We start from the raw sequence: 24,902 nt of genomic DNA on the forward strand, positions 1-24,902 counted from the left end.
CCCTGGAACTAAGAAGACCGAGCAGGTGTTTCTCTCTGAACAAACAAACACCAGTTCAGACCCAGCAGTCTTGGCGCTGGTCCTAGTGCCTGAATCACAGCTGTTATCGTCACGCTCTCCCACAGCTGGCCCTGACCGCAGAGGGAACCAGGCTGCTGCAGGGACAGAGGTGAGAGCTCCTCCTGCCTGATCACCTGCTGCCGACGCTCAGATAGAGACAGCTGGACAGAGGCCCCACGGCTGTGGGACAGACAGACAGGCGGTACCAGGCACACGTGCAGACAGACAGACAGGCGGATACCAGGCACACGTGCAGACAGAAAGACAGACAGGCGGATACCAGGCACACGTGCAGACAGACAGACGGATATATAGGCAGGCAGATAGACGTGCAGATGAGCAGGCTGTTGGACAGGCAAACACCAGCCTGCCAACTAGCCAGCCGGTCGGCCAGACAGACAACATCATAACCAAACTGTTCCCAGAGCTGCTGACTGGCTATGAAAACCCCCGCAAGGCCAGAGTGCTCTGTGAGCTGAACAATCTGAGTATGTAAACGTCCAGGGCCAGCGGGCGGTGATCTGTCAGATGAAATGAAAGACATATCGAACCCGGGAGGAGCTGGAGTGGTGCTTAACTCCGGCTGAAGTTCGGTCCGCAGCTCAAACGCCCGGCCAATCAGACACAGCCTCCTCCCTCTCCACTCTCCTGCCTCTCCACTCCTGCTCTCCACCTCCTGCCTCTCCACCTCCTGCCTCTCCACCTCCTGCCTCTCACCTCCTCCTCTCCACCTCCAGCCTCTCCACCTCCTGCCTCTCCACCTCCTGCCTCTCCTCCTCCTGCCTCTACAGCTCCTCCTCTCCACCTCCTGCTCTCCTCCTCCTGCCTCTCACCTCCTGCCTCTCCACCTCCTCCCTCTCCACCTCCTGCCTCTCCACCCTCCTGCCTACTCCACCCTCCTGCCTCTCCACCTCCTCCCTCTCCACCTCCTGCCTCTCCTCCTCCTGCCTCTCCACCTCCTGCCTCTCCACCTCCTCCCTCTCACCTTCTGCCTCTCCTCCTTCTGCCTCTCCACCTCCTGCCTCTCCACCTCCTCCCTCTCCACCTCCTGCCTCTCACCTCCTGCCTCTCCTCCTTCTGCCTCTACAGCACCTGCCTCTCCTCCTCCTGCTCTACAGCACCTGCCTCTCCTCCTCCTGCCTCTACAGCACCTGCCTCTCCTCCTCCTGCCTCTACAGCACCTGCCTCTCCTCCTCCTGCCTCTACAGCACCTGCACGGTGCTCTCAAAGCACCCCTGCTGGAGCGGTTAAAATAGTCGGCACTTTTCCTGACAAAAGCGGTGTGATAAGGCGCTCTGCTATCGGGGACTGTGACCACTCAGGAGGGAGAGGAGGAGGTGGAGGAGGACGAGGTGGAGGAGGTGGAAGAGGAGGAGGGAAGAGGAGCAGGGGGCCATCTGACAGATAGCAGCAGCATGTGCACAGTCGTTATCTCCACCGTCACAGAATTCTGTAACAATTTGGAATTTTTATGGCCATTATATGTATCATTCTCCGAGGATTACAACGTTGACATGCAATCTATCAAGGTCAAGTGGGATCCGGGACATTAAGAAAGAAATTAATTTCAGACTTGAATGTACCAGCCAGCCCGTAGATTAGCACAACAACAGCCCCAGCCACATCCCCGCAGAAAGAGCCTCGCTCAGAGCCCGGCGCGAGCAGGAAGTGAATAGAGTCATTTCCTATGACTGATGTTGCCTGTGTGGAAGTTGAAGGTAATCAGTGTTCCTCGCACATCACAACCACCGGCGTCAAATAGCCCCTGAGGCATGTGTTTCTGTGCCTCTCGCTGGCTCCTGCTGCTCTGGGCCGGGCCGCACGACTCCAAGGCCGGCTTTGTCCTTCACCAGAGACAGGTAGCACTGCCAAGACCCAGTAATTAGTGCAGATGGAGGCCGTAATACGCTCCTCAGCTCCCAGCAGAGACAGCGGGGCAGTGAATTCTATAAATTCCTGCGTACTAATTCAATTGGGAAGCACTCTGGACACCATGCTGGGGACGGGTGATAAAAGAGCCGCCGTGTCCCGGAAGCGTGGAGAAACTTGGAGACGCACACACACAGGGGCACGCGAGCCCCGAGCCCGCGGGGGCACGAGCCCGCGGGGGCACGAGCCCGCCGGGGCACGAGCCGCGGGGAACCGAGCCCGCCGGGGCACGAGCCCGCCGGGGCACGAGCCCGCTGGGCACGAGCCCGCCGGGGCACGAGCCCGCCGGGGCACGAGCCCGCCGGGGCTCGCCGTCACACCTAAACACCGCCGTGTATCTCCTTTCTCCGTCCGAAAACAAACCCCTCAAAGTTGACCTCAGCCCTTACAACAGGGGCCCCATCAATAATTCAACAGTCATCTAAAAACCCATTTTAGCCGGGCCCCGCTTTTTCCGTCCACCACCTTCCCTCCTCCTCGCTCCTCTCTCCTCACCCCCCTCCCACCCCCTTTTTTTGTGGAGATCTAGTTAGAGATCTCATTAGCATGAGAAAGCAAGCTGTAATTGTCTTCGCCCTACTGAGTGTTCCCTGGGTGGGGGATTAGTCAGAGGGACCGGCTCCAACCCAGAGCCCAGATGCTGCCCCCCACCTCCCACTCCAGATTAGATAAGGACGCAAAGGATAAAACCACCCGGTGACTTCAAACACTATTAAATACAAAGCACAAGCAGGAAGTTAAAACCTATACCCACTTCTATTCACCTCCCCCCCCCCACTCTGCACACACACACACACATTCACACACACGCAACTGTTGACCCCCCTGGCTTCTCTTTAAAAAATTCCTTTCTTTAATCTATTAATATGCTTTACTGTTGAAAATCGGGATTGAGGAAGACAGCTTAAACATCCTCTCTCTCTCCCTCTCTCCCTCTCTCCCTCTCTCTCTCTCTCTCTCTCTCTCTCTCTCTCTCCCTCTCTCTCTCCCTCTCTCCTCCTCTCCCTCTCTCCTCTCTCCCTCTCTCCCTCTCTCTCTCTCTCTCTCTCTCTCTTTCTCTCTCTCTCTTTCCCTCTCTCCCTCTTTCTCTCTCTTTCTCTATCTCTGTGTCTCTCTCTCTGTCTCTCTCTCTGTCTGTCTCTCTCCCTCTCTCTCTGTCTCTCTCTCTCTGTCTCTCTCTCTATCTCTGTGTCTCTCTCTCTCTGTCTCTCTCTCATATACGTGGTGTTTGGAGCTGGATGTCCCTAAAAGCAGGCCTGCGGCCACCCTGTCCGTCACTAATCCCCCCAGCACGCAGCCTCATCTAGAGGTGTCACATGTCTGGCTCCCTGCCTGGATCAGCACTTCAGACACACCAGCACCTCCCTCCTCCCCTGACCTTTCCATGGAGATCATCGATTTATCCCTTGGGTTTATTCCACAACAGGCAACCATCACAACCAAAAAGGCATGGAATTGACCTCCGAGGCAGAACTCTGATCCATATACAGTGAGCTTCACAAGGGTTTCGTGGCTTTCTCCGGCTTTTTCCAATCCAATTTTTCCTCCACCTCGCGTCTTGATAGATATGGACCCTTTTCTCTCGCTGTCAGTGGGTCTGAATTACCACACAGCCTGATCCATATCAGTAATCGTTGATGCAAATCACAATTGTAGGACGGAGAGATCAGATTGCTCTCTGAGTCAACAGAAAGAGCACAGTGGAAGCCCTGCAGTGTAAACATATTTTTATCCAATTCCTTTGGAGGGGCGAGGAGAGGTCTTTTACAAAAAGACTGATTGAATCAAGAATTTTTTTGACGTCAAGCACTGCAATGAAGTAGGAATTGCTGGACAAAAGCTTGTCAGTGGAGCCCTCATAAACACATGAGACCTCACACATAGACAACCTCCCAGGCTGATGTTCACCGGGGCTGGGGGGCTGGAGGACTGGGGCTGGGGGCTGGGGGTAGAGGGCTAAAGGGGCTGGGGGGGGTAGAGAGGGCAGACAGAGGAGGCCAGTAAAAGTTTCACAGTTCCCCCGCTACTTCGGCTCTTAAGTACCAGCGAAGCTTCCTGTGTTCACACCTGGACAACCTCCACACACACTCTCAGCCACGACAAGGCTGACCAATCAGAGCGGGAGACAACCAGAGAGGAGGGACCTCAGCAGAGCTTGCCTTGCGATCACACTCTACATCCTCCAATCGAATCCGGGCGGTGGAGACGACACCTGGAGAAGCCCAGGCCACCTTTTCAGAGGTCAGCCGTGCCAAACCGAGTGGATAAAGATCTCCCCTGACTGTCTTCCTGTTCTTCCTGATTGGACTGGCTGGCGAGGCCTTCCTCAGAGAGCCTCCTGCTCTGTGGTAATCATCTCCAGTCAGAGTAATGAGGAGATCGAGGCTGTCTCCATGCCCACATCCCAGGCATCCATGACTGTCTTTGATAGACACTAATTCTAGTTTCATCTATAAAGCCCCTCTCATGCATTTTTAATAGAATCTATTACTTTAGGATTAAATTATAAAAGACTGTCCTCCTTAAATTTTTTATAGTTTGCATAATTGGTATCGCGGGCCGAATGCGAGTCATAAAAACCCAGTTTATACGGGGCAGAGCACCGGAACGGGCCAAGCAAAACCACAGAACCTTGTCTGTACACAAAAGACACGCATGGAGTGGTTCAAGCATACACACACGCCCACACAGAGACACACACAAACATACACATAGAGAGACACACACACACACGTACACACTGACACACACACACACAGGCAGCCTATGGTTGGCAGGCTAGGGAGCCTGTGACAGATGGGTCACCTGACAGAAACAACATTTTGAAACCAAGAGTCCAGAGACACCTGCAGCCAGCCATGCGCCCCTAACCTCCACGCTCCTGAAGGGAAACACCAAAAACTACTTACCCACAGTCCCCACAGCCTCCGAGCACAATGCTCAGTCAGGCTAAAGGGAGACCAGACCACCCGGGGGTTAAACATCCACCAAACGCCAACATGGCCTGTATTCTCTTCGACAGCAGAGAGCAAAAAGTGAAACAGAAATCTCAGGCTACGTCCTGTAAACTAGAGCACACCCTGGAAATCAGTATATGTCACCGTCCCCCTAAATTCACACTGTTGGGATACTCCCCCCCCCCTCCCCCCCCCCCCCCCCCCCCCCTCTCCTCCTGTCTGCTGGTGGCAGCTAGCCGGCATATCTGAATCAGGGGAAAATACTTCCCGGCGTATGAATTATTAAGCGCGGGCCCCGGCACTAAGCAGGGTGGAGACGGAGCAGTGCTTCACAGCTCTGTTAAGACGACAGCGTCAGGAACCCGGGACGCCTGCCTATCAGATTGTTTGTCACCAGGAATAGACAATTTACAACGGGGGCCTTTTTCAATTTATTCATTGTGCTGTCACCGCAGTTTTCAACCAACGAGAGAGAGAGAGAGAGAGAGAGACAGAGAGAGAGCTCATAGACTGGGCCCATCTGAACTGGCCAGGCTAACTAGCTAACTAGGCTGTCTGGAACTCTGGCTCAATGGCTGGCTGGCTGGCTGGCTGGCTGGCTGGCTGACTGACTCACTGACTGACTGGCTGTCTGGGGAAGATAGGCCAGAGGAGAAAGTAGGCAGCTAAATGATCCCACTACAGACTTCCTGACGCTGCCTGAAGAGCGAGGCTTAGCGTGCTGTTTAGGCACCGGAGATCAGAGACAGAAAAAGAGAGGGAGCAGGAGGAAGTGAGCGAGAGGGAGACAGAGAGATACAGAGAGAGAGAGAGAGGGAGAGAGGGAGGGCGAGAGAGAGAGAGAGAGAGAGAGAGAGAGAGAGGGAGGGCGAGAGAGAGAGAGAGAGAGAGAGAGAGAGAGAGAGAGAGAGAGAGAGAAGGGGACATAACTGGACTCATTACAGCCCGCCAAGACATCTCAATCACCAACATAACACTCATATTGATATGAATAATTTAGCCATACATGAAAAAGCCAGGGCCAAAATCAAGCTAGCAAAAATGCAATGCTTTAAGAAATGGACGAGAGCTTGTTTTGGTGGTCCCTGGCCCACCTTAACACAGCCCAAGTCACGGCACAGTCACCGCATGCAAGGCTTTCCATGTACAGCTGAAAGGACCCTCATTTCACTGGCACGCAGCAGTTTACCTTCCACTTCTTGTAAATACTACACAGTAAACGGCAGGTGGAGAGAAAAGGTCAGAAACATTTCGAAAAAAAGGCTTTTAACACAGCATTTCCGATAAATATAAAAGTACCATCGGTATTTTGTTAGTTGAAATGCTTCTAAAAAGCTGCTTGACCCACAGAGCGGTCTGAAGAGTCACCCCATCTCCTGAAGAAGTCTGATGTCAGACGAGGCTGTTGTGAATAGAGTGTGGAATGAAAGGCGAGGATGCCAGATAAATGTGATCACAGCCAAGAACTCTGCCCTCATCCTGCAGGATTCTTACACTGAAATACCCACTCCCCTTTCACACACACACACACACACACACACACACACACACACAGACACACAGACACACACACACACACACTGACACACACACACACACACACACACAGACACACACACACACACACTGACACACACACACACACACTGACACACATACACACACACTGACACACACACACACACACACACACACACTGACACACATACACACACACAGACACACACGCACAGTGCCAACAATCCCAGTGAGGGCAGCGTTTGTTTGGGGGACAAGGTGACCCTGTTGCCCGGGGGCCTGTGAACAGATACAATGAAGACCTCTCATCTCCACACTCCCAGCAGGCTGCACTGGGGCCAGGGAGGGAGGGGGAGGAGGGGAGGAGGAGGGGACGAGAGGATGAGGGGAGGGAGGAGGGGAGGAGAAGGAGGAGGGGAGGAGGGGAGGAGGGAAGGGGGGGGAGGAGGGGAGGAGAGGATGAGGGGAGGGGGGGAGGAGGGGAGGAGAAGGAGAAGGAGGAGTAGGGGAGGAGGGGAGGAGGAGGAGGGGACGGGAGGAGGAGGAGGGAGATGAGGAGGAGGGGAGGAGGGGACGGGAGGATGAGGGGTGGAGGGGAGGAGAAGGGGAGGAGAAGGGAGGAGAAGGGGACGAGGGAGATGAGGAGGAGGGGAGGCATTACAACACCCCAGCACCGACAGTCTTAACCCCCCCCACCTCCTCCCCTCCCCATTCCCATTCAGAGAACCCCCTGAGATGTCTCCTTTCACGTCCCGCACAGACGGAGCAGAACCCCCCGGAGCCCCCCCGCCCCGTGGCCTGGAGAGGGGCAGGCGACAGATGGAGGGGCTGAGGGGGCTGTTGAGTGAAGGATCGCGGTGGCGGAGGCGGCTCCACATCCATCCTCGCAGGAGACAATGAGGCAGCGGGTCAAGAGTGCCGCCCTGGCGCGCGGGGGGGGGGGGCATGGCAGGGGGGGGGCCGCGGCGGGCCCCTGACGCTGCTCAGCTATGTCAGGCCTCTGGAACCCAGAGAGCCGAGGACGTCTCTTACGGAGGATGGAGGGAGGGAGGGGGAGAGAGAGAGAGAGAGAGAGAGAGAGAGAGAGAGAGAGAGAGAGAGAGAGAGAGAGAGAGAGAGGACTGTGTCTGTGGTTGTGTGTGGTTGTGTGTGTGGTTGTGGTGTGACCTTGTGTGTTTGTGTTAGCGTGTGGCATGTGTGTGTGTGTGTGTGGCGCGAGGGTGTGGGCTGCGGTGGCATTCTCAGACGCTGGCGGTGACGCGGGTCAGTGTGAGGACAGACTCTGGAGTGTTCAACCTCAGGACTGCAAACACGTTGGAGGCCACGCCCCCGCTCACATCTGAGGGCGGGAGGAACACACACAACCCCACGCAAGTGGACCCTCTCCTCTCTGGACAGACAAAACAACCCACTTTCTACTCATGTTCTCTCTGGCGCACACTGACAAACACACAAGTTTCCAAAACAAAGTGGGAATAGTGTTTAGCAGTGGAAATAACAGTATGCTTATTCAAACGATAAACAACGTTGTTGCATCTGGTGGTAATTCAATTTGCTCTTGTTCTTGTGCTACAGTACTGCATATTAACAGGAGGAATACAGATTCCGGACTACTTTCAAAATAATTGCAGTCGCAGGGGAAAATGTTACATTTCACAAGAATGGTGTTCGGCAAACTCATTCTCAAGGCTTGTCAGTTCTGCAACATTGTAAAATAACACTTATTTCCTTTCAGAGGGTAAGAAAATACCCTATTTTAGGGTCCATGTACAGAGGAGTCATGTAAACACCCCCTGATCTCTGAGCAGCATGTAACATGGTATGAGTTTGAAGTGACAGGATCCCGTCAGACCACAGCCATAAGTTGAGGCCTACATTGTTCTAAACTCCCAGCGTGTCTCATCACTAATGTATGGATTTCCAGTGTTTTTGGAAAGGAGGGGTGGGGGGGGCAGCTAAAGGCCATCGAGTAGCTGCACACACACACACACACAGACACACACACACACACACACACACACACAGAGACACAGGCAGGGATGTGGAGGTGCATGGGAGGTCATGGTGGCTAACTGGAGGAAGAATGTCAATCCAGTCCCATTGACCACCGGGCAGCCGGTCTGGTCTAGTCTGTGCGGGGTGAGAGGGAGGGAGGTGGGGTGAGAGGGAGGGAGGGAGGGTGAGAGGGAGGGAGGTGGGCTGAGAGGGAGGGAGGTGGGGTGAGAGGGAGGGAGGGAGGTGGGGTGAGAGGGAGGGAGGGAGGGTGAGAGGGAGGGAGGTGGGGTGAGAGGGAGGGAGGGTGAGAGGGAGGGAGGGAGGTGAGCTGAGAGGGAGGGAGGTGAGCTGAGAGGGAGGGAGGGTGAGGGAGGGTGAGAGGGAGAGAGGTGGGCTGAGAGGGAGGGAGGTGGGGTGAGAGGGAGGGAGGGTGGCGGGGTGAGAGGGAGGGAGGGTGAGAGGGAGGGAGGGTGAGGGAGGGTGAGAGGGAGAGAGGTGGGCTGAGAGGGAGGGAGGTGGGGTGAGAGGGAGGGAGGGTGGCGGGGTGAGAGGGAGGGAGGGTGAGAGGGAGGGAGGGAGGTGGGGTGAGAGGGAGGGAGGTGGGGTGAGAGGGAGGGAGGGAGGGTGAGAGGGAGAGAGGACCTATCAGGTGGCCCTGCCCTGGGTGTCAGCGAGGCCCGCCAGGACGTCTGGGGCTGGCCTGCTCTCCTCAGGTTTCCATGGCACCGTGGTCAGGCAGGCAGACAGGCAGGCAGGCAGGGAGCATGGCTGAACTGTACAACACTGGAGAGTGGAGGGGTGTGGGAGGGGGGGTGGGGTGTTACCGCGCCAACACTCAGTAGCGCTCAACGTCAACACAGCGGAGTCGCCATGACTTTTCAGACGCTTCCTTAAAACAATGAAAGTAAGCTACAAGGTCACACAGCCCACGCTTGGTGTGAAAGTCTACAAAGATATATTTCCAATACTGACAATCAAACACGAAACCCTGCTCTCTGCGACTCCACTTCAGATGGCGTCCATTGTGGAAAGGAATGCGGAGGTTAAGGCTGGAAGGTGTTGGCTGTCGAGCAGTTTACTGACTGATCTGAGGCATTGTTCCACAAGGACATTACTCCCCCGAACACAACAAAACACAATTCTCCTCAGACAATCAGCTCGGCTGTAGATTGTGACAAAGTGTTTTGTTTGGCTGTGGTATTCATCAGTTCCTAGGAGGTCACACCACAAAGTCTCCACGATCCGTCAGCTGTGATGCGACGCGGACAGGAGAATCCAGGACGAGGGGGGAAAACTAATTTCGTTCCACTCTTGACAAAAAGGGGATCGATAAATCCATACACGGAGAAAGAATGACTACAGACTTCAATCACGGCTTCTGTGTTTCACATCAAGGTCCGGATGCACCTGGTCTGCTTCCTAGGAGACAGGAGGGGGGGGGGGGGCAGACAGGTAGGCCCCCAAAACAACAGACCTGAAACTCATCTAACTTCACAGGAACACAGCTCTCTCTTAAAAAAACAAGGGGCGGAGGGGAGCGACCATCGTCAAGGTTACCAGCCGTGCAACGAGGCACGGCGGAGGGGCTGCGGGTGTCAATCACGGCAGGCCGGCGTCGCCGACGGCAACTCGGATGAGAAAACGATAAGTCACAAACAGACAATTTAACTTGTCACAAGACGGGAGGGGGGGGGGGGGGAGGTACCACAACAGCCATATGGAATCAGGCTTGCCTTCAGACGCCAGCCTTAACCCTCCATCACGGCATGGTGTCCTAATCGTCCACGCGCGTCTCTCGCCCACAATCCCCGTTCCGACTGGCACTGCGCCGCTGTCACCAGAGGATCGGGGGAGCCGGAATGGAAATGTGACTAAAAGACGAGCCTTAAGTGACACTTAATTGGAGACATCCAGGCGTTTTTTTCTCTCTCTCGGCTCCAGTAAACAGGATCCATCAAACTTTACCCACAGCCCTTCAGAGTGAGCAGCTGTCTGTCGGGAGGGAGAGAGAGAGAGAGAGAGAGAGAGAGAGAGAGAGAGAGAGAGAGATGCGAGCCAGCTCGCCTCGCGGGCCCCTGCGAAACACAGGGATGAAGAAATCAAGTCTAGTTTGAAAACCCTCGCAATGCACCCGAGGTCAGAGGGAAGGAACATGACCCGCCGTCCCATGACAGAACCTCGCACTCTGCTCTCAATCAGCCTTATCTGGGAGGGCCACGGCTCCATGTATTCACCCGAGCACAAGAGATGAAGAGAGAGAGAGAGCGGGAGGGAGGGAAAGTGATAGAAGAGAGGGGGACAAAAAAAAACGCGATGGAACAGCTGCTTTCCCCCTCTTCTCTGCGGGCTGATCTCTGGAGGAGGTCCCCTGTGTGCTCCAGGATCCTGCTCCGAGGCTGACGAGAGGGGGGGGGGGCTCGCCTCTCCCCTGTCCCCCCTGCGCCTGCCTCGCCGTCTCCCCGCCGCCAGCAGGACGGGAGCGAGGGGAGGAGGGGGAAGGGGGCAACATGAAGGAAAGAGTCTCCCAGTGGCTTCTCGTCAGTTCCAGCCCATTACACCTCAGTCGCTGGGACTTTGTTTACACACACGCACGCGCGCGCCGCGCAGATTCACGCACATACACACTCTCACACACGCACGCACACACTGCGAGACATGGAAAGAGGGGCTGAGCATTGTTAGAAGGGCTGCGTGTAAGAGGATGAACAGCACCACGGACTAAAACGTTGGAATGCTTGAAGTCCACCAAAATCAATGTTTGTAAGATGAGTTACATATCCTGCTTGGGTTGAGCGCCACAGGGAAAGGAAGGTGATGTCCCACAGTGACATGGTTAGTTATGATACACAAACTCATATGGAGGTATAACCAGAGCCACAGCCAGGACTGACCGCGACCTTGCGGTTATGTACGGAGAAAAGATCCGGTGCTCTTTCATGGTCTTTAGAGACCAAATAGAGACATAAATAAAGATTGACAGACAGGATTGACAGACAGGAGAGAGAGAAAGAGAGAGTGGAGAAAGAGAGAGAGAGTGCGAGAGCGAGGGAGAGAGAGAGAGAAAGAGATGCACAGAGAGAGAGAGAGAGAGAGCGACACAGAGAGAGAGAGCGAGGGAGAGAGATGCACAGAGAGAGAGAGAGAGAGAGAGAGAGAGAGAGAGCGAGAGAGCGACACAGAGAGAAAGAGCGAGAGCGAGCGAGAGAAAGCCGCTGTACTCTCTCTGCAGATGTTGCCTGAGAGCGAGCGCGTCTGACTGGCTGGCTGTGGTGACAGCTGGACAGCTGTTTCCAGACGCAACCACACAACCATACCAGAACAGAGATAGGAGGAGGGGGGAGGAGGGGGGCATGTTCAGCATGTCTGTATGAAGTTCCCAGGACGAGGGAAGCTGTCAGATTTAGCTACGGCGCGTGAGTCTAGAGGAACAAATATGGCTCTGAACAAAAAGAAACAGACTGAGTCCACAGATGAGCGCGTGCGAGTCGGGCTGGAGATGCTAGCATGACGCCGTGCAACGACAACAACCACCAACAGCTTCAACAACAAAAAAAAACGGCTCCAAAATTTAATTGAGCAACCAAATGAGAGCTGTAACGCAACACCAACTCAACCATTTTAATTTGATGCCAGAGTCTTCGGGCTCTTTGAGTGAGCTGTACTTTCATGATTAGATGTGTAAAAGTTTAATTTGGGCTTCAGAGAGAATTTTCTACCTCTCCGTACGAGAGAGACCGAAAGAGAGAATGAGAGAGAGAGAGAGAGAGAGACAGAAAGAGAGAATGAGACAGAAAGAGAGAATGAGAGAGAGACAGAAAGAGAGAATGAGACAGAAAGAGAGAATGAGAGAATGAGAGAGAGAGAGAGAGAGAGAGAGAGAGAGAGAGAGAGAGAGAGAGAGAGAGAGAGGGGGGGGGGGGGGCAGTTTCAAATGCACAGAGCAGAATAATTGGCCAGGCATTAAAACGGTGCAGGACTTTGGGCAGACATCAATGGCTTCTGGCGATGAAAGGCTGTGTAAATTGGGGTCATGTTCAGATATTAGGCCTTCATCCTGCCATTTTAATACACTGTTACCTACCATCTCAGAGAGAGGCCTTGTTCATAGATTGGGGGTTGTGGGGTGGGGGTGGGGGGGTGCTAGTCACAGGTGCGAATGCAAAACAAATTGGACCTTGGAATGAAAAATGCGATTGTGTTTGCATAGCATTTGCCTGGAGTATTTAAATTGTTGTAAAAGACAGCTGACATTACCAGCAGCATGAAAGCGCCACAAATCTTCAGTTAAAAAGCGTGGGGTGGTGCCAGTCACTTCTGCCAAAAACCTCATTTCCCCCAAGCAGACCAGGCAATTCATTAGGCTGCAAAGGGTCAGCAATTCCTTCAACTCAATAAAAATGTTAATAAAACTAAGAGCTCACAAAAAGGAACCTTAGTACCCTCTGGTCTTTCACATCATGATGAGTGTGTGTAGTGTCGTGTGTGTGCTTGTGCATGTGGGTGTCGTGTGTGTGTGTGTGTGCGAGACCTTGCCACCATGGCAGGGACTGGGGGTGTACACACTCAGATATCTATCAGGGAGAGAACATATCTTTACACCAGCAGGGTAAACCAGGTCAAACTCCACTAACTGCTGGCCACAAAGTAGATAATGCTGTAGGGGTTGTGTGCCAGCCTGCGAGGTGAAGGATGAACACACACTCAAACACCAAACGCACATGACAGCTGCAATATTCTGCAATCTAGGAAAAACGATGGAAATTCTCAGAAAGTAATTCCAGTAGAAGGACAACCAACAGTCTGCCAACCCCCACGTCAACATCTCCAATACCAGAGCCACTGTTCCCCCCAGCCACCCTCACCTCCCACCACACCCCACCCCCACCACCATCCCTAAATAAATGAAAAGACCCATTAGGGCAGATTTCAGAGGATGGCAGTGGGTTTATAATTATACATGACATCTCTGAGAGATAAAAAGTGATTACTATGGATGCCAGTCGAGTTGGGGGTTGGGGGGGGGGGGGTTAAAATTGCTTAGCAACCAGTCATTATCCTCGGGAGTGGAGCGAGGTGACCGGCCATCCGTCTAACTCTGGTGGCTCCCCTGCCTCCTCTCCTCTCTCTCCCTCCTTCTGGCTCTCACTCTCTCTTTCCCTCTCCCCCTCTCTCTCTCTCTCTCCCTCTCTCCCTCCCCCCTCTCCTGTCTCCCCGCCCGAATACAAACAGAGATAAAGAACGCCGCAATCGCTCTTGACACACAAATAGGTTAACACAATAAAGCCGGCTTTGCCTGGCTCACTCGAGGGAGGAAAGCAATTCCAGCAGCAGGCAGGAGGTAATAAAACAGGGCTAGGAGAGGGGTTGTGTGTATGTGTGTGTGTGTGTGTGTGTGTGTGTGTGTCTCCCGAGTCCACATGTGTGCTCATGCCATTGTTTCTATGTTTCAGTGTGTGAGTGGAAGCAGGGCCAGCTCCAGAGGCCCTGATATCCCAGGGATGCTCAGACCCTCCTTGACACCAGTAATAACACTGAGGAAAATGACGGAAATTCCTGCCTACTTCACCGCCAAGATTAAGGAAACAGTGGAATCGTACTGGAAATGCAGGACTGCATACACACACACACACACACACAGACAGACAGACAAATACACACACATAGAGACATACACACAACACACACACAGATAAACACACACACGCAGAGACACAACACACTTCTCTCTCGTTCGCAAATCGCCTCTAGATGGGTTCAAATTCAACAGGTAAATAGGAGGGTTCTTATCAGCACACGTCTCTCCCTCCTCTCACTGCCACTGCTGCTGGGATCGGCAAGAAAAGATACAAATCTCCCCGAATTTTATTAAATCGTGTTGCATTCACGCTGAGCTGGGGGAAAAGATGGTTGGGGGGGGGGGGGGGGGGGGGTGGAAGGGGAAGTGTGTGTGCGTGTGTGTGTGTGTGTGTGGGGGGGGGGGTCTTCAACAATTACCATCCACACCAGACAACATTGTTTTCTCCAGTCAGTGGAAATTTCATTACTTTACAGCAGCGCCAACAGAATTGGGTAACAGCCTCTTTTTGTCACAGACACTCACTGTCTCAGCCTGCCGTGTCACCGCTGTAAGTACGATCCATTTGCAACAATTGACGCGTGTAGCCATTGTCACAATCCGGATGCCGACCAATCACAATGGAAGCTGTCTGAGTGGTACGAGGGAACTGAATGGAACAAAATACAGTCAATATTTCATTTCTGAATCGACTGGGGTGTAATTACAAAACATGGACCATGATCCCTCCATCCATCCTTCCATACTTCCATCCATCCATCCTTCCCTCCCTCCATCCATCCATCCTTCCCTTAGGCTGCTATGGAGAGAGCACCAGGAGAAAGGCACCACTCTTGGTTCTGGTGGAAGGACTCAATAATAATTAGAATGTCGGGGTGAAGGGCGGGGGGGGGGGTAACCTGAAAAGGTCATCCAGCCAATAGAAACAGCCGGTTCCTCCTCATGTTTGTCCTGGGCTCCACGACCAGAGGGCGATCAAACATCCAAGACGCAAAGTGACGGTTATTGTCAAACAGAAATAAATTACCAAAGCATGAGCAGAAAACACGTTATCTTTCCGATGTGCTTCCTGCTGGTGCAGAAGACAGCAGTGCCCGGGGGAGGACCAAAACCCCAGATGGAGATTAGGATGATGTGCGGTTCCTTGTTCCATTAAAGTTTGATCTTTCTCAATAGCCGAGGAGAATCAGATAGGTCCCATTCAAGATTAAAGCACAGCAGCATTGAGAGAGATTAATCAGAGGCTGGGAGGAGATAAAGCCTCTCTCTGCTTCTGGCTGGGTTCAGAGTGGCATTAAAGAGTTGAGGAGATCATGTGAAACATAGGGAAACACAAAAGCAATGGTCATGGTCATGACGAGGCCCTGGATGGTTCCAGATGGAGGAGGGTTTTTTAACTTGCCTTTCTCTCTTTTCTATCTGCCTGCTCTCTCTCACCCTCTCTCTCTCACCCTCTCTCTTTTTCTCTTTTCTCCCTTCTCTCACTCCATTTCTCCCTCTCTGTCTCTGACTCTCCCTGCCTCTCTTTCTCCCACTGTCTCTTTCTCTTACTCTCCCTCTCTCTCTGTTACTCCTTGAGATCAATGGTTCTGGGGTGATTTCACAGCAGCCTGCACTGTCACCTAGAACAAATCAATGTGACCGTGAGCCAGGAAACAGAAGCATTGTTTTTATGGGCAGCCAATATGCTGTTTGAGAGCTTGTAAGATTGGCTATATCCTCTCCCTCCTCCATAGAATGCTCTGGAAGCAACATGGCCGTGCTCAATCTCACTCGATTAGTTCTGGAGCCAACTGTTTAGCTGCAGCCTCAGCACTGTGAACTGTGTTCGTCCAAAATCGACACAAAAGGGTTGCTTTGGAGATAACATCCATCTCACATGCGCACCTCATTTAAAAGAGAAATGGCCCAGCTGCTTTCACCACATTCCACATGAAGGGCTGGATATTAACTTCTCTGAGGTGATTGAGATCACGGAGGAGAGGGAGAAGGCTAAGTGGCTGAGCTGCCCTCCTAAAGCCTAGTTAAAACACTTGCCTGTCTGCCTGTCTGCCTATACATCTGTCTGTGTGTCTGCCTGCCTGTCTGTCTGTCTGTCTGTCTGTCTGCATCTGTCTTTCTGCCTGTCTGCCTATCCATCTGTCTGTCTGTCTGCATCTGTCTTTCTGCCTGTCTGCCTATCCATCTGTCTGTGTGTCTGCCTGTCTCTCTCCTGGCCGTATCACAGAGGGCTACCGGGGCTGGTTAGAACACCTGTCAGACAGACCATCTCTCTGCACAGCCCGCAGCAATCCAAGGTAATCATGGATGGGGATTACCGAGAGCAGAAATATAATAATGTGTTTCAGAACAAGCACGGCTCGCTATCACAGGCTAGCCACCAGAGACACCACGGGGGTGCATGCGCAATCACACAGTAATCCTTTCTTCTGGACTCGCAAATCCAACAGAAAGATTGCTTGATTTCCATTCTCTTTTCGCTTTGTGAAAAAGCATCATAATGCCGGCACTTTGTAAAAAGAATACACCCTTACCTTTACACAGGGACAGTAAACACAGACATCAACCTGGTTTGAGCCGCTGTACATGTTTGACTGTTTGGGCGAAGGGCTGTTTTCTCTGGAAGGGCGGAGGTGACCTGTTTGTGGCTTAAAAGGAATTAGATACTAAAGGTCACTTATTGACTAGGGGTGTTACAAAAGACTGAGTTAGGGATAGGACCTGTTGTTGTTATAGCTATGTTTTACTTAGGTAGATCATAGATGGATTACTACTATGGGAACCGAAAGAGAGAAAGAGAGAGAGACAGAGGGGGGAAATCAGATCCCAGTCATGACAGAAGTACTAATATTACCTACAGAGGATTACAGCCCACCTGAAAGTCTACAATCAAACAACACAGAATTGTTCAACTCACCACAAGCTCTGGGGAGCATATTTGTATTCATTCATATGGAGATTGTTAAACACAAAGAACTGGTACTGAGAGCAAATACATCCTGCTTCTCCTCCAGAGGAACTCTTTGATCAACACCTAATGAGATACTGTTTGGATGCCCTTGAGAGGGAAAGTTCACGGTCCCCGTTCCCCAAACCCCCCTGTGTGTCGGGTGGAGTTTCAAGGCTAACGAATGGATTTCCAGGAAACCTCGAACGTTTCTCCGTCTCGCAGCCTGCCTCGTGTTCCACAATAGTTAGGCAACACATTACCAACAGCATGTGACAGCTGCACTGCATACAGTAAAACATTATCCATCTTGCAAACAAAATGTTCCACGTTGTTGCCTTGAGCACAGATAGGCAGAGGCCACGGAGACATCCACAGTGAGTGCTAACCAGACTGTGTTCGAGACCTAAATCCCTGCCATGGCACACACACACACACACACACACACACTGCTGTAGCTCAGTGATCTAAAATGCAAAAATGAGCTTTGGTGCCCAAGGCGCTATGTTGAAACAATCAAATCCTGGGATGGGGAAGAAAAAAAAGAAAAGATTAATACGTAGAGCAGGAAATTAAAGTTTGGCTATTATAAAGATATTCATGAGCAAAGCTCACTTATTCACTCAAGGCTGCAGCTTTAATAAGCAAAGAGTACAGTGCATTCAACCCAGCGCTATCAATCAATCAAATTGAAATACGGTTTCGGAGTTGCAAATTGATAAAGTGCCTAGGCTTGCAGTGTATTACTTTTGTTAATATCTTCCTCAAATTAAATCTGCTCTTCAGCCAATACCCCGACAGCATGATAGTTGCTGAAAGAATTCTCTTGAAAGTTGAAAGCAGTCCTTTCAGGTTCTCTTTCAGCCTTGTGGTCTGTTTTGAAATTATTTGTCAATATTAAACAACGTCCATAATTCGGTATTTCCGCAACAGATGATCAAAAGAGATTCCTTTCCTTCATACAATTACCATCTACTTTTTAAACATGAAAATGCTTTTTTCCAGCATCGTGCCATCCAGGCCTATACTCCTCACCTCGAAAACACCAAGGTGAATCACATGACTTCCACAGAACACACAACATCCAATAGGTAATTCGGTGACCTACATTTTAAGGCTATCCTGGCACCTTAAAACAACCATCATGTCGAGTTAAGGCAAGCATTTTGCCAGCAGGAGTTTGCATTTAGGTGAGGAGAAGCAGCAGGGTTAATATGAGCACAACTTCCTCAGCAGGTCATAGGCCCAGAGAGGGGGGAGCAAATGAGGCAGTCCTGCCCCCTCAGGTGAATCCTGTGCCTCATATATCACTGCATGGTTAATTCAATACAACAAATGCGGTGCTATGGCAGGTGCCTTTGAAGAGTGGAGACTGGGGCTAGGAGTATAGAGGGCCTATGTTGGACTGAATTAGTTATGCTTGCCTTAAGGAAAGCCGCTGTTCAATACACACATCTGAGGAATAACTGGAAGTGGCCAATACAGGTTTTTGGAAAAAAATATGGAATTCAGAGTTGCCAACTATCATACGTCTTTGTACATATCGCCTACATATCTAGGCATGCAACTGGCCTTCATATATTAAAATACATGATAAGCTATGTCTCCAGGTTGCCTATTATCCTGTCTGTATGATAGATTGTTAAGATAGTAGCTTAATAAAACTTGTTCTTGGAAACGCTCTAACACTTTGGCAAACAATGACATCTGTGGTGGCATTTGGGGGTGAAAATTTCCTTAAGTGCGGTTGAAACTATTTACCCTCGCGTCTCATTAAAAACTAATATGACGCAGGGGGGCGTACAGAGAGAATTTCACACCCCGGCTCGAGCAGCAACTCTGCAAGTGCCACATCCTTGCCTCAAGTTGACTGTCTTGCCGCGGGGGCAATACCCGCGTCCCGCGACAATAGACTTAATTGCTACCCATACTAAAAAGACCAATATTATACATCAAAGCAGTTCCTAAAGCCATTTACTGACACGTCTTTTTACAACACTGCCGTTATTGCTGTTCACGCAACAGACGGTTTAGCCTACATTTTAGTGTAGCTTACAATTTGTGCATTTTCGCAATGGAAAGCTTGTTCACTTATATCATTATGTTTTTTCACTGTGATCCTTTTCGTGTTTAGTAAAATCGGTGAATTCATTCAATCATTTTGGCTTGATAGCCTACATGTAGATGCCGTCGAATGACGCCGATTGTACACAATGTCAAAAAAGCTGCACTTGCAAAATGCAGGCTATCATTTTGACAGATGGGAGAAGACTTATATAAACATGAGGATATTTACCATAAATTGTTTGGTGGTGCTGGTTAGAACTCCATGCAGCTTGTAGCGAAGGGTGAGCAGACTGCCTCAGTGCGTCGCTGTCCAAATCAATAGTGTTGCATTCTGCTCGCCAAAATCCAGAAACGGCTTTAAACAGGTTTCTTTTGACAACTCCTAGGTGGTCAACGATTTAGCAGTTTATTCCTCTCTTTTCGTCACAAAGCACATATTCAGTGGGGGAACTGGTTCCAAGCCGGACAGTCGAACCCTCAAGGCTACTTTCCGTTATTCAATGATTGCTAATAGTGTTAAGTACGCTCAATAACAGGTCGGCAATTTCGGGAACGTTGCGTGACAATTTCGCCTTGTTAAAATGCGCACCTAGCGATCAGCTTCAACCTTTAGCCCTCGGAAACAAAGTAGCCCAGTATCTGGATCCCGCTTGCGTCCTCACTTGTATTCGCGTCTGTACGAATCGCTCCAGTGAAGGTTCCTACAAAACGTCGGCTAAAATCAATCGCAAAGATTTACTGTGTGAACATAATTCCCAAATGTCCCGTTATTACGCATTGGTTCAGTAAGTGCTCCACCTACTCAACCTATTCAATCCGCACCTCGCAAATACGCTGACCTTTACGTCCTGGTGATATGATGTTGAACCTCTACGGTACCAAAGTATAGCGACACCGAGCTTTGAAAATGTGCCGTGGAAAGAAAGATCATCTGAATCAAACGATAAACGACATCCTGATTGAGTGTCCGTCTGCACTTTCCCCGGTGGTGTCGGCAGCCCTTCTAAGAGGTCTGCTCCCAATTTAGTCTTAGATATCCGATTGAGATGTAAAAAATGAGCTCCGCAGAATCCTTTTACTTGTTCCTGTCTTTAATTCAGTTACGAACTGTTGTTGATAATGGCAGAATAAATATTCAGTTGTTAAAGGCAGCGCACTGCGCTTCGGGATGCTGTCCTACCCCGGTGCTGAGCTGCCGAAACTGACAATAACCCGGAACGATGCAGACGCTCACAGACTCTCAGACCGCCCACCAACCAATCATTGTACTGAGGGAATTGAAATATTCCCACGGGTTGGCCAATCATTTGTAATTGAGGGTTGTTACCAAGGTGACGCTGTCAGCGTCCAAGCGTCGGGTCTGAAACCACGTTTTCTATGGGCGGAAAAATTAAAGGTCTATGAAACCGAAGTGGGCGAGTTATAGATTATGTCTAGAAGACGACCGAAACTAACTTTGGATTCTTGGACACACTCATCGCCTTGTCAATTTTGATCTCAATTTCGCATAGACCACCACACTGTTTGAACTGACTAAACACATTTTGGCGTTCCCTTTCCCCTCTAATTATGCATACTTGGTCAATAAGCACCAATGATGATGGCAGCAATAATGTAGGCTATTGCATATTAGATGGGGGATTTGGCACTGTTATTGTTTAATTATCTTATCTAATCTAAGCCTTTCTAATAAAAACATTGAAAGTAGGCTATGGTTTAGTTTGCTAAATCCCATCTCAGACCACAGCAATGCATGAGTCACAACATGTGACTGCATTTGTCTGAAAATTGATCTAAATCTAGCAGCCTATAATATTATTGTCATTAGGACTGGGAATGTGACTCGTAGGAATGTGTGGAGTTGTCTGTGCTGGCTTTCTCGCCAGCACAGACAAACTCTCCTGTCCTGAGCACGCGGAGCACGCGGAGCACGCAGAGCACGGGACCCACAAAAGCAGTACAAGCAATCACATCATGGACTGTCATAATAAGCTGACTCTGGGAAGTGGGTGATGCAGCGCTTAGCTTATGCCAACGCCGATAAGATCCTGAAAGTATTACCTCGTCCTGGCAGCCTGCTCCCAGAAATCCATCCTGAGCCAGGTCATCAATTCTGCCCTATCTGATCGCTAACCAATCCTTGGCAGCTGTGTGTCGCTGTCCTCGCTCTTCCTTTTGAAATACTCTGTATGACTTGCACTTTCATGCTACTCTTTCAAAAACTTTCAAACAGTTACAGCTCCTGGAGACAGGCAGCGGGGAGTGCGTGGGCTTTCATGTGGTCTGAGACCAACTTCAAAATAAAAAAAAGAGCATTCCCTACCTCTGACAGACTGGAAGAAGTGTGAGCAGGCCTACCTCTGAAGGTACGGAGCTTTTGTCTCAGTAGCCAGACAGATGTGGGATAGTTTGGAAGACAATCATATCTGAGCACAACAGACGCAGGCCGAAAAAAACCCTCAACCGCAGCTCTCCAATCCTCACGCCAGACTTGCAAACAAGCCTTTTGATTAGCTGATAAGCAGATGACTCAACAAATATTCAAGTCATGTTTACTCTGGTTTGATTAGTGTACGCCCAATTCGCAGAAGATTGGACACAAATGCGTTGTGAAAACACTCAACCGTTTCACTCTCTGGGGCTGTATGAGAGCACATGAAAATTATGAATTATTTATGCTGGAGACAAGTAGAATATGACAGTGGATAATTTTCTGTGGGCAATATTTAATGTAGTTTTCAAAATAATGTGTCTGACTTTTGTTGTTGTCTATAATCATCTCCAATGATCTGTCTACATCTCAAGGCATGCAAGAACTGCCCACATTGTCCATTTCTCTGACATGACCTGGAGTGCGTCCTACTACAAAGCATAACACAGAATTTACAATGTGCTCAAGCAATGCAGCCCTGCTACAGGATCTTGTCCTTGAATAACAATGTGCCTTTTATTTGATTTTAGTTTGTCCAACATTTTCCAGTCAAAAGTTTTGAGGTACCACAAAATGATTCATATTATGACTCATAGTCAGGTTGAGCGGTCAATTATCTTTGACCAGCCACCTGTCAATGCAGTTAGCGTCCTCGCAGTTTATGTCATCATCGTCAGTATTAACGTTGGTCTCCAAATTGAAATCCTCACCCCCGTTACAATTGGCTCCTGAGACAAAGTGAACTGGGTTTAATTGAGCGAAGTTCAAGTCACAAAACAGCAAAGTAACAGGGGCAAAAAATCAATGGCGGCAGAGGCATGGAAAAAAGAGATAACATTGATTTATCTGCCATTGATTTGCAGGGATCGCTGCGTCGTGCCCTACGGGTGAAACGCACGCTGTCTGCCAAGTGATGGGGATGAATCTGAAAAGGTGTCAAGTGTTTAGAGGACACAGGGGTGGAGGATGAGGTGGAGGCTGGGAGGGGGGGGGGGGGGGTGGCGGGGGTGCGCAGCGAGAAATGACAGGAGAAGAAGGTCAGACAGGGGCGGGGGCAAGGGCAGGGAGAATCAGATAGACAAGGATGTTGTGAGGTGGTGGAGACTGGATAAGGAAGATATGACTGGGAGGAAGGAAATCGGAGGCTGTGATGCATTAGGTGTCAGCTGGGACTACAGCGGTGGAAGGGGTAAACTAATGTCCACAGACATTAACTCCTATACATAACACTTAGCCTGCGCTAAGTGTTATAGGAATTATAATGAATCACACATGTCGCTGGTGCTAGAGCGCCAGCGTACACTGACCAGATCAGATCCAATTGCGCATAAAAAATCCAAACAGACTTGCCTTTAACTTTAATGCATGAATTATGCTAAGATATTTTGTCGAGACCTAATGCATTGTTGATGTGTTTTCTGGTTTCCAAGGTGATTTCCATGGCACCTCTAGACAGTACACACCAAAGAGGCGTGAAGAGGTCAGTCAAAGTGTGACTCCTCACGCCCGAGGTGTGAAAGGTCACGCTGGCTCTCAATCTCCACACTCACGAAGCACAGGAGGCAGCCTTTCATCTCCATGGGACGGACACGCGGATGTTATATTAAGAATACCGTCCTCGCATCCTGAAAGGTCTCAACTGTTACAAAGTCCAAAACAGGCAACACTCAAACTGGCCTCTTCCCTCCTGGATCCCACAGCTGGGGCTGTCAGGGCAGGAACACAGGGTCTACCTGTTGTCCGTGGGGCCTGCGAGAGAGGAGCTTTCCTCCCCCCACCTCCACCCCCACCCGCCCCACTCCCCTCCCAGAGACGTGGCTGGTGGCCGCGGCAGGTGAGAGCTCTCTACATCCCAGAGACGGGGCTGGTGGCCGCGGCAGGTGAGAGCTCTCTACATCCCAGAGACGGGGCTGGTGGCCGCGGCAGGTGAGAGCTCTCTACATCCCAGAGACGGGGCTGGTGGCCGCGGCAGGTGAGAGCTCTCTACATCCCAGAGACGGGGCTGGTGGCCGCGGCAGGTGAGAGCTCTCTACATCCCAGAGACGTGGCTGGTGGCCGCGGCAGGTGAGAGCTCTCTACATCCCAGAGACGGGGCTGGTGGCCGCGGCAGGTGAGAGCTCTCTACATCCCAGAGACGGGGCTGGTGGCCGTGGCAGGTGAGAGCTCTCTACATCCCAGAGACGGGGCTGGTGGCCGTGGCAGGTGAGAGCTGTCTACATCACAAGCAGCCGCACACTGCACTTCTGTGTTCAGCCTGGGTCTCCCCCCGGCATTTACCTGGCAGTTGCCAGACAAGTACGGTGAAAATAGGCTTTCTGGAACAGCAAACAACGGCTTACTGCTGCTAATTAGTGCCAAATAGAACGTCTGCGGTGAAAAAATAAAGTTAATCATATGTTATTATTGTGTAATTATCCAATAAATTGGTTTGTTTTCGTTTGAAGCTGTAGATGTTGGTTGGAGTGTTATTCTGAGTAACAGCATTTGAGTTCACTCCATGTTAGTGATCTGAAGATGTGTCGTTAACATATCTATTTTTGCAGATGGCTTTGACCAGATCATTACCGCGCGAGCCTGCCAGAAGACTTCCTCAGCCTACCCGTTTCAGTGAGTCAGGCTCGGGTGGACGTGAGGACCATCATCCTCTGCTTTGCTCAACACTCGACTCTGCCCAATTTTGCACCTCCGTTCGCGAGTGATAGAGCACTATCAGTTCTGACAGCTCCCTGGAGCCACAGGGATTTGAATGGCCCCCGCCCCCCCCCCCCCCCCCCCCCGCCTTCCCCCAACTCCCCCCCCCCCCCGCCTTCCCCAACTCCCCCCCCCCCCTCCCCAACCCCATCCCCATCTCCTATGTCTGTCTGTCTAAAAAGGAAGGAGCTGGAAATGATAGGCGGAACAAAAGCTGTCATAGTAGACAGAGAGAAACAGAGGAGCGAGGATATGGCTTAGAACAATGGGCTACTTTGTCCCCGGTTTTATTATTGGCCTGTGTTTCATTTAAAACAGACAGCTAATCACATTAGAGACAACCTCCCCTCAACCATAGCGCTCCCTATAATTCCACTCTCGGTGGCTGGAAGCAATCACATGTTGATATGTCTCATCGGACTCTCTGTCCAATTACTTTATTCCGCACAAATTGTCCCAGTTTCAAGTGGAACAGATGACTATGAGGTGAAGCCCCATGCTAGTGTTCCTTATTTGATGAGGTCAAAAATAATTCAGTTGTGATAAATCAGAATCAGAATCAGAATCAGAAAGGGATTTATTCGCCATGAAAGTTTGCACAGACAAGGAATTTGCTTTGGCAGGAAGGTGCATACAATAAACATATACCTAAAATTTAAATATGTGGACTAACTATACTAAGGGTACATAAACTAGCAGTACTAAGTGGGATAAATATAAGTTGCCGTAAAT

The 24,902-nt window shown here is 50.7% G+C and overlaps 1 protein-coding gene across 1 annotated transcript in view; it reads left to right on the forward strand.

The window, feature by feature from the left end:
- The window catches only part of trpv4 (transient receptor potential cation channel, subfamily V, member 4), a 53,111-nt gene that overhangs the window by 7,368 nt on the left and 20,841 nt on the right, over positions 1–24,902 (forward strand). The window contains 2 exon segments of the mRNA XM_067230934.1: positions 126–169; positions 23,290–23,405. Of these exon segments, the coding sequence (XP_067087035.1) occupies positions 126–169; positions 23,290–23,405 (160 nt within the window).

This window comes from Osmerus mordax, chromosome 28 (assembly GCF_038355195.1).
Source record: "Osmerus mordax isolate fOsmMor3 chromosome 28, fOsmMor3.pri, whole genome shotgun sequence".
Classification (NCBI taxonomy): domain Eukaryota; kingdom Metazoa; phylum Chordata; class Actinopteri; order Osmeriformes; family Osmeridae; genus Osmerus; species Osmerus mordax.